At 42.1% G+C, this 13,743-nt stretch overlaps 1 protein-coding gene across 1 annotated transcript in view; it reads left to right on the top strand.

Moving 5' to 3' along the window:
* Positions 1–214: 214 nt before the first annotated feature.
* The window catches only part of Polr2b (RNA polymerase II subunit B), a 37,618-nt gene continuing 24,089 nt past the window's right edge, over positions 215–13,743 (top strand). Inside the window, 7 exon segments of the mRNA NM_001106002.1 lie at positions 215–364; positions 2,939–3,011; positions 5,008–5,158; positions 8,446–8,558; positions 8,684–8,903; positions 9,382–9,540; positions 12,759–12,923. Coding sequence (NP_001099472.1) covers positions 346–364; positions 2,939–3,011; positions 5,008–5,158; positions 8,446–8,558; positions 8,684–8,903; positions 9,382–9,540; positions 12,759–12,923 — 900 coding nt within the window. The 5' untranslated portion in view covers positions 215–345.

Below are 13,743 nucleotides of genomic sequence, written 5' to 3'. Positions count from 1 at the left end.
TCCCATATATCTCTACACAAACCAAGTGTCATTTGTGCAACAACACTAAAAAACACGCAACAATAAACTTTCATAAACTGAATCCAACTTCTGGCTGAGAAGCTGTCTATCTTCAACGCCAGCCAGCAACCTATAACTCGCACATGCGTAATTCAAGTCCTGCCAGCCGTTTCCTATTTGCGCAGGCGCAAATCTCTCATTTCCCCGCCCTCTCGCTTTGACGCCGAGGATTCTGGGAACGCCGGAGACGGAAATTACTTCGTCTGGCGCTCAGAGTTTGCTGCAGCGCTTTTCAACTCTAGTTTTGTGATTTCGAGTTAAGAGCTCCAGAAACCTTTGGCCAAGATGTATGACGCCGACGAGGGTAGGTGACCACGTAAGACACGCCTCCTGCTAGCCACTTAGGCGGGACGATGGGGGATGAAGGATCTGCGCCAGCCACCGCATCCCGTCCGTGGCGCGCGCCCGGCTGCCCGGCTCCTACACTTTAGCCCGGGAACGGTGTAGGCTTTGCCAGCAGTGCGTGCTCCACGTTCCTGGGTCAGGTTGACTGCTCCCTCTACCGCCTCCCGTTAAATCTGTAACCACCTTCCAGAATCGACGTAGTGTAGCTTATTAACATTCGGTTGTTTGATTGATTTCATTTATCATTTTAGTCGAAAAGCTTGAACTAACAGTTGAATAGCTTCTTTTAAAAACGGCACAGGGAATTGAGCCCAGGGCCTGCCGTCTGCACAAAAGCTATTTCTGAGCCTTATATCTAGGCACGGGTAGCTCAATTTTTGATTACGTCCGTGTGTTAGACACTGTTAAACTCTGAACGTATTACGGACAAAGAATGGGTTCTGGGTTGACATTCCTTCACACTGTTTTCAGTTTAAGTAAATTGACATAAAAATGGCCTTTAAGTGGTTTCTTCCCACAAGATGACAGTTCTAGAATGACATGTAGTTCATTGTATTCCCTTTCACTAGGACAAAATGGTTTCTCACTTTTCATACTTCACACTTCTTAGTACTACCCACTTTATTTTCATGTTGTGTTTTTAACGCTCCCTCTCCTCTGATCAAAAATCATTTTATTCCAGCTCTCATTTTTTGTGACTGTCTTTTACACCTCCTCCTCCCTTTTTCTCGAGGAAACAGTAGCTTCAACTTTTAAAATTGCCTCAACATCTCAGACCCATTCATACCTCATTAAAACCTATTAGAGTCGTTGTATTCTTTTTAGAGTTCTAACTTGAAGGAAATTTAGAAGCTTTAAAGCCATTATGTCATTTATTTCTTTATTTTGTGAGTATGTGTGTGGGTGCACACATAGAGTGTACCATGTAGGTCCTGGAGTTTGATCTCAGGTTCATGGTCCTTAGACTATATATTTGTGTACAGCACATTTCACTCTTCAGATATTTTTAACAGGAACATGGCGCTCAGATAAAGCTTTCATTACTGGACTGGAGATGTAGCCCGGTATTAGCTTTGCCTAGTGTGGCCAACACCTTGCAGTCAACCTTAGGCACCGAGGAAAAAAGTTCATACTATTTGGAAAGTTGTACAGGGTATGGTGGGCATGAGTTGACTCTGTTTCAAAGTTTCTGAATCAAGTTGGCTGGAGAGATGGCTCAGTAGTTAAGAGCACTTGTTGCTCTTGCAGAGGACCTGGGTTGTCTCCCAGAAAGTGCCACACATAAATCTGCAGGATCCAGTGGTCCATATCTGGCCACATGCATGCAAGAATGCATAAAGAGCTTATGCATAAAATAAAAATAAGATTTAAGAAAATCTGAGTGTTGCCAAGAGGGGCCTGGAGGACCTGCCTGGGGTTTCTGACTGGAACACCTGTAAGTGGCTCTTACAGTTTGGCTTAGCAGTGAGTGTTGGGAAAGTATTAGAAGTTTTTTTAGTAACAGTTCTGGCCTTCAGAGCAAAGAAGTTAGACTTACAATGCCTTTTCTGACCCATGTTCTGAAAAACCATGTGACCTCATTGTAGCAGCAGGCTTTATTTCCTGGAGAGTCGAAAATGATGTGAATTCAAGGAGAGGATGTATAGACCCTTTATCTTTGTTTCTTGTTGAGGCAGGGTCTCATGATGTCTCTCAGACTGGTCTGTAATTTATGGTGATTCTTCTACTTCTTGCTTCCTGAGTGCTGAAACCAGCATGCCTAGCTGACTCCTGATCTTGATAGTAGGAGGGTCATGATCTCTTAGACTAAGAGGGTTGGGAAACACAGTCATGGTAATCTTTGGAACATGTAGTCTGTACGGGCCAGGCTTGTTGGCACATGTCTTTACTCATGGTTTAAGAGGCAGAGGCAGGGGGCTGGGGATTTAGCTCAGTGGTAGAGCGCTTGCCTAGGAAGCGCAAGGCCCTGGGTTCGGTCCCCAGCTCCGAAAAAAAGAACCAAAAAAAAAAAAAAAAAAAAGAGGCAGAGGCAGGAAGCTCTCTGTAAGTTTAAGACCAGTTCTTGTACAGAGTGTGCTCCAGCCAGCTAGGCTACATAGTGAGATCCTGTCTCTAAAAAGAAAAAAAAAGTATGCATATACATGCATGTATACTGTATACAGGTGAAATATGCGTATATAAATGTATGAAATGCTGCAGTCACAGACCACCCCAGGGTGTTGCTCAGTTATTTAAACCATTTTCTCTCTCATCATTGTCTCTGAGGCCTTACTGGTTAGAGGATCTTGCTCCTGCTAAGCGCTACACGGACTTTCTGGAGCAGACAGAAATTGCAAATTCTCACAACTTAACTGAAACTTTGCTGTAAAATCTCTGTATATAGGAAGAATATTGATATGACATTAGTTTTCTGAAATTCTAGGAAAATGGGGTGAAGTGATTGCCTCTTAGCAGAGTGCTATTTATTTCATAGAGGTAACGTTTGAACTTGTGGCATCTCATGGCCAGTGAGCATAGTGTATTGTTTTTGCAGATATGCAATATGATGAAGATGATGATGAAATCACTCCAGATTTGTGGCAGGAAGCATGCTGGATCGTGATCAGGTAACTTTAGACCAAACGGAACAGCTTTAGTAGATACAAGATGGTGTGAGGTCCTGTTGTTCTGTTCCTTCTAGATAGACCTCGGCCGTATCTGTGCTTGCTAATGTGTAAGTAACATATATTAGTTACTTACAGGATTGCTTTGTTTTATGCAGACAGAACGGTATGTAGCTCTGCATGCTGTGGAACTTGCTGTAGGCTGGGCTGGTTTGAACTTACAGCACTCTTGCTTCAGCCTTCTGAGTGCTGGGAATCCTACAGGGACACCTCACCATGTTTGGCTTTATTTATTTATTTAAAATATTTCCACCTTAGAGAAAAGCTAAAAAATTCATTTATGTACCTCATTGAAGCCCTTAAATATTGTCCTTATGCTATTCTGTTTTTTGTTTTTTGAGACATGGTTTTTTCTCTGTAGCCCTGGACATTCTGGATCTGGTTTTGTAAACCCCAGCCTCAAACTCAGAGACGTGTCTGCCTTTGCTTCCTTAATGCTGGGACTAAAGGCATGTGCCACCACACCTGGCCTCCATAAGTTTTTTCTTTCTTTTTTCTTCCTTTCTTTGTGCATTTTTCCCCAAGAAACATTGAAAGGTAAATAGCAGGCACTTTAATGTAATCACAGTATAGGAATTAATACTGATACAATAGCCTTATTTAACCTCCAGAATCTACATTTTTGCAAGTTATCTCACTAATTTTATAGCAAAAGAAGAAAATTTTTTCTCATTTTTTTTTTTCCTGGACCTAGGGTATCCACTGAAATTTATTTTGTCAGTTAGATTTTTGAGACCAGGCCTGAACTGGAACTTGCGAGTCCTCCTGCCTCAGGGCTTTGAGTGTTGCATGCTTTGTTGTTCTCTCTTTATTTCTTTCACTTTTATTTTTTGTGTTTATATGCCTGTGTGAGTTTATGTCCACCTAGTGTGCAGGTGCCCATGGAGGCCAGAGGAGGGCATCCATGGGACTGGAGTTGAAGATAATCGTGAGCCGCCATGTAGGTGCTGGGAATTGAACTTGGCTCCTTTGGAAGAGCTGCCTGCTCTTTACCATGGAGCTATGTCTCTGCTGAACCATCTCTTCTGCCTCATACATTTTCTTTTATGTCTTATTTTTGTGCTTCCTTCAATCTGAAACAGTTTCTCAGCATGTCCTCTTTTTTTTTCTTCTTTTTCTTTTTTTCGAAGCTGGGGACCGAACCCAGGCCCAAGCGCTCTACCACTGAGCTAAATCCCCAAGCCCATCTTCTCTTTTTAAGATAAGAATCTGCTCAGTTACTTAGCACAGTGCTCGTGGATTGTAGTTTTTCTGGCTTTCCTTGTATTGCCTTTGGATGAGTCCTTTGGCAGAAGCATGGCACACTGTATTAGGAGGTGCACTTATTGTATTATTGGTGATGTTAATCTAATTCTGTTTTTTAAATTATTGTGAATGAGTAAAGTCACATCAAAGTTGTATTTTAGTCCAGATTCCAACCCTTTTCCAAGTGTAATTGAGCTGAAGTAAAACACAGAAAGGACACTCAAAAATAAATGACAAGATCGCCACACTGACAGTCACATATAACCTGGCAGTGGGAAATGCTTGGAGTTTGAATGAAGTTTGTTTACAGATCAAAGCTGCCTTATAGTTAGTTATTTAATTACCCACCTTTCTCCCTTTCAAACATGTCTACAAAGAAAACACCCCTGGCCTTATGTAATGATTGAGTCTTTGTTGAGTGGATTAAGTCAGCGGTTCTCAACTTTACTAAAGCTGTGACCCTTTAAAACAGTTCCTCTTCTTATGGTGACCCCCACCCATAAGATTATTTTCCTTGTTGTTCAGAACTGTAAATTGGCTACTTTTGAGTTGTAATATAAATATTTTTGGAGTTAGATGTTTGCCAAAAGGGTCATAACCCACAGGTTGAGAACTGCTGGATTAAATGAAAATGAAGAAATATGCTAGAAAACAAACTGAGTTGCAACTGATTATGAACTTAATATTTTTCTAGTTCTTATTTTGATGAAAAAGGCTTGGTCAGACAGCAGCTGGATTCCTTTGACGAGTTTATTCAGATGTCTGTTCAAAGAATTGTGGAAGATGCACCACCGATTGACCTGCAGGCTGAAGCCCAGCACGCTAGTGGGGAGGTTGAAGAGCCGGTAAGAAGGTTATTGCTCAGGTGAAGGAGAGCCTGGGTCCCAGGCCTTCTCTCTCTCGGTAGCTTCTGCAGAGTACCTACGGCACCTCCACCGGGCTCCGCATTTATCTTTGTTAATGAAGATGTGCGTTTGTTCAGTGATGTAAAACCTTAATCTTTACTCAGATAGTATGTACGTTTTGGTTTGGGGGAAGACTGAAGGGCCTTATGCACACTAGGTAGAAATTCTACCCCTAAACTCTGTCTGTGTCCCCCTCCCCCCCCTTTTGTTTTTTTTTAAGTTTTTATTACTTGGTAAGTTGCCCGGGCTGGCCTTGAATTCTATATTCTCCTGACTCAGTCTTCTTAGTAGCTAGGATTTATAGGCATGCACCCAGTGCCCTCAGTAAGTACTTAGTAGTTGGGAAGAGAGAACTCTGTATGAGCCCCTGAGACATAGACTGGAAACAGTTCTGTTGTTTTAGATGTTCTAACCAATTTCTCCTGCAGTCTAAGAATCATAAGAGAAAGGCTGTTGAAGGACAGTCTCTTATTTATTTATTTATTTATTTATTTATTTATTTAGGACAAAGTGTCTCTCTGTTACTAAGGTTGGCCTTGAAGTCATGATCCTTTTGACTGGGCCTTCTTGTGGAGTGTGCCTCCATTCCCAGACTCTTGATTTTTATTTATTGCATTGCATGGAATACATGACTAAAATGTGAGATCAAAAAGGGAAATTGGGCATAATAGCTCATTTAACTTTTTTACTGATTTTTAATTCATACACATGTGGTTTTAAAATAACTTTTAGCAAGGGTATAATTTTATAGTTTTTTTAAAAAATAATTGTTTCAAAGAAGTCCAAAATAGTGACTGACTGTTCCCAGTTGCAGAGAAGTAGAGAGAGGCAGCTGCAGTAGCATCCTGGTCTCAGGGAAACTGCAAAGCAACATAAGGCAGAAAGAGCTAGAGAAGGAAAGGTCATTGTCCTGCCAGCCGAGTCCCTTTCCTAAATTGTATCCGAAGGGCTGGTCTATTACTCTTATTTTAGTTGAAGCTGCTGCACAGAATTTTGCCTTAAAAGCAAAAGCAAATGGTCTTTTTAGGGAATGTGCTAGAAAAAGGACCATAATGTACTTTTTAAAAAAATCTCCCGCTGGGGATTTAGCTCAGTGGTAGAGCGCTTACCTAGGAAGCGCAAGGTCCTGGGTTCGGTCCCCAGCTCCGAAAAAAAGAAAAAAAAAATCTCCCAAGTGATTTTCTCTTCATAAGTGAAGAATTAAAAGTCAACTCAGAGCGCCAATGTGTTAAACACTGCAGGAAGAATCCATTTCTAAAGCTTGGCTGGGCAGGGAAGATGGGGACTTGAGCTGGCAGTGAAGGCAGGAGTGACTTTCCTCAGAAGAGGTGGTTTAGGTCTTTAAAGAAGAAAGTGATTGATGCACTCAGCTTGAGAAGTGGGTGGCGCCAACAGTGAGCAGCATAGAAATTGATGTGTCTGGTTCGAGGACACTGGGAGAAGGTAAGATGGAGCCAGCTTATGAAAGGCTCTGGAGAAGTTGTTGAAGAGTGCTACAGGCTGTAGAGTGTGTTACCACTGTCTACTTGAAATAGGAAGGGTCCAGAGGTAAAGATTGGAGAGTTAGGCTTGAATCTGTCCTCTCCTCCCAGCTTCCCGCCCCTTTTGGACACTTGGTACTTTCCACCCTCACCAGTGAGAGTGCACAAAAGTGTATAGGCATTAATAAGGATCATTTTGATTTCTAATATCTCTCTGTGCTTGCACACTGGCATCATGGTGCACATAAACGTCCTGTTTTCAAGAGCAGATGCCGGGTTCTTATCAGGCTGTGTGCCAGAGTCGTACATGACCCAGTTTTGTTTCCTTCCTTTCCCTTTCCCTTTCTTTTTTGCCAGAGATTTTTCTGTGTGGCCTTGACTTTCCTGGAACTCACTCGGTAGACCAGACTGGCCTTGAACTCAAAGATCCAACTGCCTCTGCCTTCCACTTGCTAGGATTAAAAGTGTGCACCACCGCTACCAGGCCATAGTCCAGTTTCTATTTGTCATGATGAAATGTAGTTACATGGTGAATTTGAAATCACTGATTTTAGAACTGGAAAAATTATTGTGCACCACACAGACAGGAAAAATAAATGTGGAGTGGTTAGCCCCAGATTTAAGCAGCACTAAGTTTTATAAGAGTAGCAGAAAAATTTGCTTCTATCGTGTCATTGGTATTCACAACCTCAGCTGGCATCATGGAGAAGCAGGATAAATACACAGGAGGAAATTCTTGGGTTTCTTCTCTCAGGATGTAAAACATAAGTAAAATGCCTGGTGGGGATGGCTATGGGTGGCAGGGGGTGGAGAATGCAGTTTTGATTTTTTGAAATAAATTTAGAGCAGATGACATGTGCAGTAGATAACGCCTATTTGAGCCAGATGTGCTGCCTGCCTGGGATGTCAGCATGTGGGAGGTGGAGGCATGAGGCTCCCGGAGGAGGCCTGTCTTGGATATGTAGTTAAGATGCAGAGTGAGGCCATCTTGAGTTAAGTGAAAGTCTTTCTCAGCTTCTCCATTCCCAGTGAAAAAGACCTTCTTGTCGTCTGTAAGGAAGCAATCAGATATAAGAGAACATCTCTGGGCTGAAGAGATAAAAGTTCTAAGTTCAGTTCTTAGTGTTCCTGTGAGGGTCTCTCACCCTCTCCTGGCTTCCTTAGGGACCTACACATGTGGCATTTACTGTCAAAGATAATATTTATATTACCTAGATTTAGGAAAAATCAAAATAATTTTATTTATTTTTGAGACAGTTTGATTCTATAGTCCTGGTTGTCCTGGAATTTGCTTTGTAGAGCAGGCTGGCTTCAAACTCACAAAGATCTACCTGACCCTGCCACCTGAATGCTGGGATTAAAGGTGTGCACCACCATGCCTGGCAAAAAATTAATATTTTAATTATTATTTATACTTCTATAATAACTTACATTGTTATATAACAATATATAAATATTAATATAAACAATAATATGGTATTTATGTATAATATAGTACAGGACAACCACATCACTGTAATGTGGATTTTGACTTTAGAGCATCCACATGTCAGGTTGTAGAGTTGCTTCTACTTAAAATGCTAATGTCAATTACAACTTTTTTATGTATTTTCGGGCAAGATTTTGCTATATTGCTTAGTCTGGCTTAAAACTCATGATTCTCCCACCATAGCCTGCTAAGTGCTGGGATGATAAGTGTATAGTAAGAGCCTAGCTTTCGAAACTTATGCTTTTGTTTAATTTTAGCCAAGATATTTACTGAAGTTTGAACAAATTTACCTCTCCAAACCTACTCATTGGGAAAGAGATGGTGCCCCTTCACCAATGATGCCAAATGAAGCCAGGTTAAGAAATCTCACGTAAGATAGACCTTTTTCTTTTCTTTCTTAGCACCTGATATTGAATAAAATTAAAAAAAAATATAACTTACGTAGTTATGTTTGCAAATAACTTACGGCCAGTTCTGACCCGCTTTCCTTTGAAGGTACTCCGCCCCGCTTTACGTGGACATAACGAAGACGGTCATTAAAGAGGGTGAAGAGCAGCTGCAGACTCAGCACCAGAAAACCTTCATCGGGAAAATCCCCATTATGCTGCGCTCCACGTATTGCTTGTTGAATGGCTTAACAGACCGTGACTTGTGTGAGCTGAATGAGTGTCCTTTAGATCCTGGTGGCTATTTTATTATTAATGGATCAGAAAAGGTATAGTGGTATTTAAAACACAGTAAAATGATAGTTAACATTTAGATTATTAAAGTAAAATTAAAAGGTGTGCATTCTCAGGGCTGGAGAAGGTTCAGGGCATAGGAGCACATGCTACTCCTGCAGAGGGTAGAATTTGGTCCTCATTACCTCCACATGTCACTTGTAACTCCACTTCCAGGGTGTTTGATGCCCTCTTCTGGCCTTCACACCTAACACTTACACACACACACACACACACACCCCTCTACCTGAAAGTGACAGGTGAGTTATTTAAGGTGTGATACCTAAACTTTTGTAAATTAAAACTGTGAAGTTGTGCATAATGTGAACTAGAGGTTTGCCCGTTGTTGACGTTTGTGTATTTCTGTGAAGTATGAGCCCATATGACCAGATTATATAACCGTGCAGGTTTACTTCTTTCTATTTCGATGACCTTTTTGATTTCTTGGCTGTAATTTTCTTACTCTTTCTATAGGTTCTGATAGCTCAAGAGAAAATGGCAACAAACACAGTCTATGTGTTTGCCAAAAAGGATTCCAAGTATGCCTATACAGGAGAATGCCGCTCATGCCTAGAGAATTCTTCCCGACCCACCAGTACTATATGGGTTAGCATGCTGGCCAGAGGAGGACAGGTATGGTGGTAAGGCTGGAGTGTGCGACGTTTGGGCTTTTTCCTTTGTGCTTTGCTTTACTGGGCTTGAACCTAGGGCCTTGTACAGTGCTCTGTCACTGAGCTACAGCCCCAGCTCCGTCTGTCTCATTGCTTGTTTATAAGTTTTATTGAGGCATTGCTTCTTTCTTTCTTTTTCTTTTCTTTCCTCCTCCTCCTCCTCCTCCTCTTCCTATTCCTCCTCTTCCTCTTCCTCCTCTTCTTCTTTCTTTTTGGCTTTTTAAAAAAAAAGTCCTATATGTCCTGGAACTCACTTTGTAGGCCAGGCTGGCCCCAAACTCAGCTCTGCCTTCCTTTGCCTCCTAAGTGCTGGGATTAAAGGTGTGTACCACCACTGCCCAGCCTTGTTTTATTATTTACTAGACTATTTAAGTATTTTTTTTTTTTTTTGAGACAGGGTCTCACTATGTAGTTCAGTTGTTCTGGAAGTCACTCTGTAGAGCAGGCTACCCTTGAACTTTCAGAAGCCTGCCTCTGGCTCCTGAGTTCTAGAATAAAAAAAGGCTTGTGCCACCATGCCTGAGTTATATTTTATCTTATGTGTATGTGTGTGTCTATATGTGGGTATGTGCATCTGAGTGCAATTGCTCAAAGAGACTAGAGGCATAGGATCTTGGAATTAGTTATAGGCAGTTATGAGCTGCCCAGTGTGGGTGCTGGGAATTGAAGTCAATTATCTACAAGAATAGTGTATATTCATAAACTCCAATCATGTCTCCAGCCTCATCAGACTAATTTGGGGGGGTTAGGGTAGGGGGGGTTAGGGTAGGGGGGGTGCTATTTCAACAACACAGGATTTCTCTCTGTAGCCCTGGCTGTCCTGGAACTTGCTCTGTACTGGTCTGGTTGGCCTCAAACTTGAGATTTGCCTGCCTCTGCTTCCTGAATTCTGGGATGAAAGGCATGTACCAGGACTGCCTGGCCTGTCTCTGCTTCTTCATCATGGTGATTACAAGTGGAAGCTACAACACATTGCTTATTTATTGATTTATTTTTTTGTATTTGTATTTTGGCTGCATGCATATGTACAACATGTGCAGCTATGGGCTCACAGAGGACAGCAGAGGGTGTTAGTTGCCCCAAGACTGCAGTTACAGGTGGCTATGAGATGCCATATGGACTCACATCTAGTTTCTCTGGAGGAGCAGCAGTGCTCTTGACCCATGCAGCTTTTTCTGTGGTTCTGGAGATGGAGCTCAGGCCCCACCCATGTTCACTACAGTAGACACTTTACTGACTGAGGCCTTCCCTCAGTCTGCTGAAATGTGAATTGTAATTTTTTAAATTTATTTTATTATGTGTATGGGTGCTTTGCCTGCATGTATTTCTGTACTACATGATTACCAGGTGTCCAGGGAGGCCAGAAGAGGGCATTGGATCCCCCAGAACCGAAGTTAAAGATGGATGAGATCTGCCATGTGGGTGCTGGGAACTGAACCTGAGTCCTCTGGTAGAACAGCCAGTGTTCTTACCTGCCGAGTCATCTCTCCAGACACTAAAATCAATTTTAAAGTATTTACTCTGTACGTGTGCCTGATGATGTGGCAGGAGATGTGTGTCACAGCATATATATGGAGGCCAGAGGACAACTTGTAGAGCCGGTTTTCTTCTTTGCTCTTTTCTGCATTCTGATTACTGAACTCTGGTCTCCAGGCTAGTGTGGCACCACCTGACCCATCTTGATGGTGCAAACAATTGACGGAATGGAATGTTAGGTGACCAAGTAGAAACACCCAGATAGCAGTTGGAGAGGTGAAGGCTGAAGATGTAGCTTAGGGCTCAAGGGGAAGATTTGAGTGTAATATGTAAGCACTTGTTCTCAGCTAAACTCAGGAGATGGAATGAGCTTTCAGTGGAAGGTGTTCTGAGGTGTGGTGGGGGAACCATGACTGAAGTTACGGAGTCAAGGAGGTATACAAAGGTGAAGCAGAACGATATAGCTAAAACTGAGAGGCCATGACCGCTAGCATGGGCTAGTGATGTTTTTTGGGGTTGTATGTGTATGCAGCTCAGGAGGAAGAATGAGGGAAGAAATGCCTCCATGTTAATTTAGAGAGCTCTAATTTCATATTTGCTTTCATTCTAGGCTTGTCTTTCCTTTTCTTTTTATCCTAACCTATTTTGAGAAGGGATCTCCATATAATCCTGGTAGTCCAGGAACTCACAGAGATCTGTCTCTCTCTGCCTCTGGGGTGCTGGGATTGAGACATTTGTACCATGACCAGCACCCTGTAATCTATTTCCTTTTAAGGTTTATTTTTATTTTATGTATATCACTGTTTTGCCTCTGTGTATGTACATCATGTACAGTCCTAGAATTCACAGAGATCAGAAGAGGGCATTGGATCCCTTTGAACTGAAGTTAAAGATGGTTGTGAGCTGCCATGTGGGTGCTGGGAACAGAACCTGGGTCCTTTGTAGGAGCAGCCAGTGCTGTTAACCACTGAGCATTTATTCCAGCTGCCCCTTGCACTCTACTATGTATGTATGTATGTATGTATGTATGTATGTATGTATGTATGTACATATGTATGTATTTACATTCCAAACTCTGCTCCCCATCCTAGTCCCCCCATCAGAGAGTCACTCCCCCCTTTGCACTCTACTATGTATGTATGTACATATGTACGTATGTACATTCCAAACTCTGCTCCCCATCTTAGTCATCCCCGTCTCAGAGTCCTCCCCCCGTCACAGAGTCCGTCCCCCCTTGCAATCTACTTTTTATTCCCCTCTTACTGTGGATAGGAATGGCAAGGTAACAGTCTTTTTTTGTATTCTTTGGCAGCCAAAAGTTATTTTCAAATTTTGTATTTGGTAATTCTTGGAGAATCTTGGCAAGCATGGGAGTTCTTTTGGGTTTCATTGACCACGTTGTTCATAAAAGCAGTAAACGTGCTGGTGTGCTGATGCACATCCTCAATGTTTGTACTCCATAGACAGAGGCACGCAGGTCATTGTGCTTCTAGGCCAGCTGGGCTACATAGTGAGGTCCTGCATCGAATTAAAGAACAAGAATTTAGTAAGCAGGTTTGAGTGCTTCTTAAAAGAAGCTGTAGGACAATAGATAGACATTTTCTTTTGAGACATGTAACATGTATACTAAGATGACCATCTGGTACTCTGTGTTTCTCTGAGCTCTTGTATGTTCATGTTCTGATAACACTCTTGCTTTTCTAGGGTGCAAAGAAGAGTGCAATTGGCCAGCGCATCGTGGCGACATTACCATACATCAAGCAAGAAGTTCCCATCATAATTGTGTTCAGAGCATTAGGCTTTGTGTCTGATAGAGATATTTTAGAGCACATCATTTATGACTTCGAAGACCCAGAGATGATGGAAATGGTAATGAGAAGGCAAATGTGCACTCCCTGTTATTAGACGCTTAGAGATGCTGATGGTTGCAAACCTTAAAGCAGCAGAAATGCTCTTCAGAGCAATTTACCTGTCACACGCCTGTGGCATTTACCGTGAAGTGGAAGTATAACTCAGCTCCATCTCCCTGAGAGTTCTCTGTAAGAACAGGCAGGGAAGGTGGGAGCGGCTGCTGTTCAGTGTCAGCAGGGCAAAGAAGCAGCAGTGAGGAGACCATGGGAACATGCCAGCCAGAGCAGTTCAGGGACATAGAGGATGAGCCCTCCAGAGCTGCTCTTTGTTTTAGACTTTTTATTTGAAATAATTTCTAACTTTCAGGAAAATTGTAAGAATAGTACTAGAATTTTCTTGTAGTCTTTTCTCAGTTTCAGCGAGGGTTATCACATTTTCTTTGTCTTATTTTTTTCTGATCCATTTGGAAATAGTTGTAGATGTTATACTTCTTTAGGTCAGTGTTTATTTCCTAGGAAACAGTATTCATTGATAGAATCATAGTATAATTATTAAAATAAAAAACTAAAAAAAAATCAGGCCATCAAGATGACTGAGTGAATAGAAGCTTTTAACACACAGGCCTGCCCACCTCACTTTAGTACCCAGAGCACACAGAAGGGGGGATGGAGACAGCCAGCTCCACAGCAGGCTGGGACTCACCAGCACTTCAGAGACACCAATAGTTACTACTCTAGGGCACCAGAATGGCTTAGTAAGCAAAGGTGCCTGCTATCACACTTGGCTCAGTGAAGTGAAAGACCTGACTTGCATTGGTTTCTGAAAATTACTGTTTTTT

Source organism: Rattus norvegicus, chromosome 14, assembly GCF_021556685.1.
Source record: "Rattus norvegicus strain SHRSP/BbbUtx chromosome 14, alternate assembly SHRSP_T2T, whole genome shotgun sequence".
In the NCBI taxonomy this organism is placed as follows: Eukaryota; Metazoa; Chordata; class Mammalia; order Rodentia; family Muridae; genus Rattus; species Rattus norvegicus.
The sequence above is the reverse complement of the archived record's forward strand: the minus strand, read 5'-3'. Positions and strand labels throughout refer to the sequence as shown.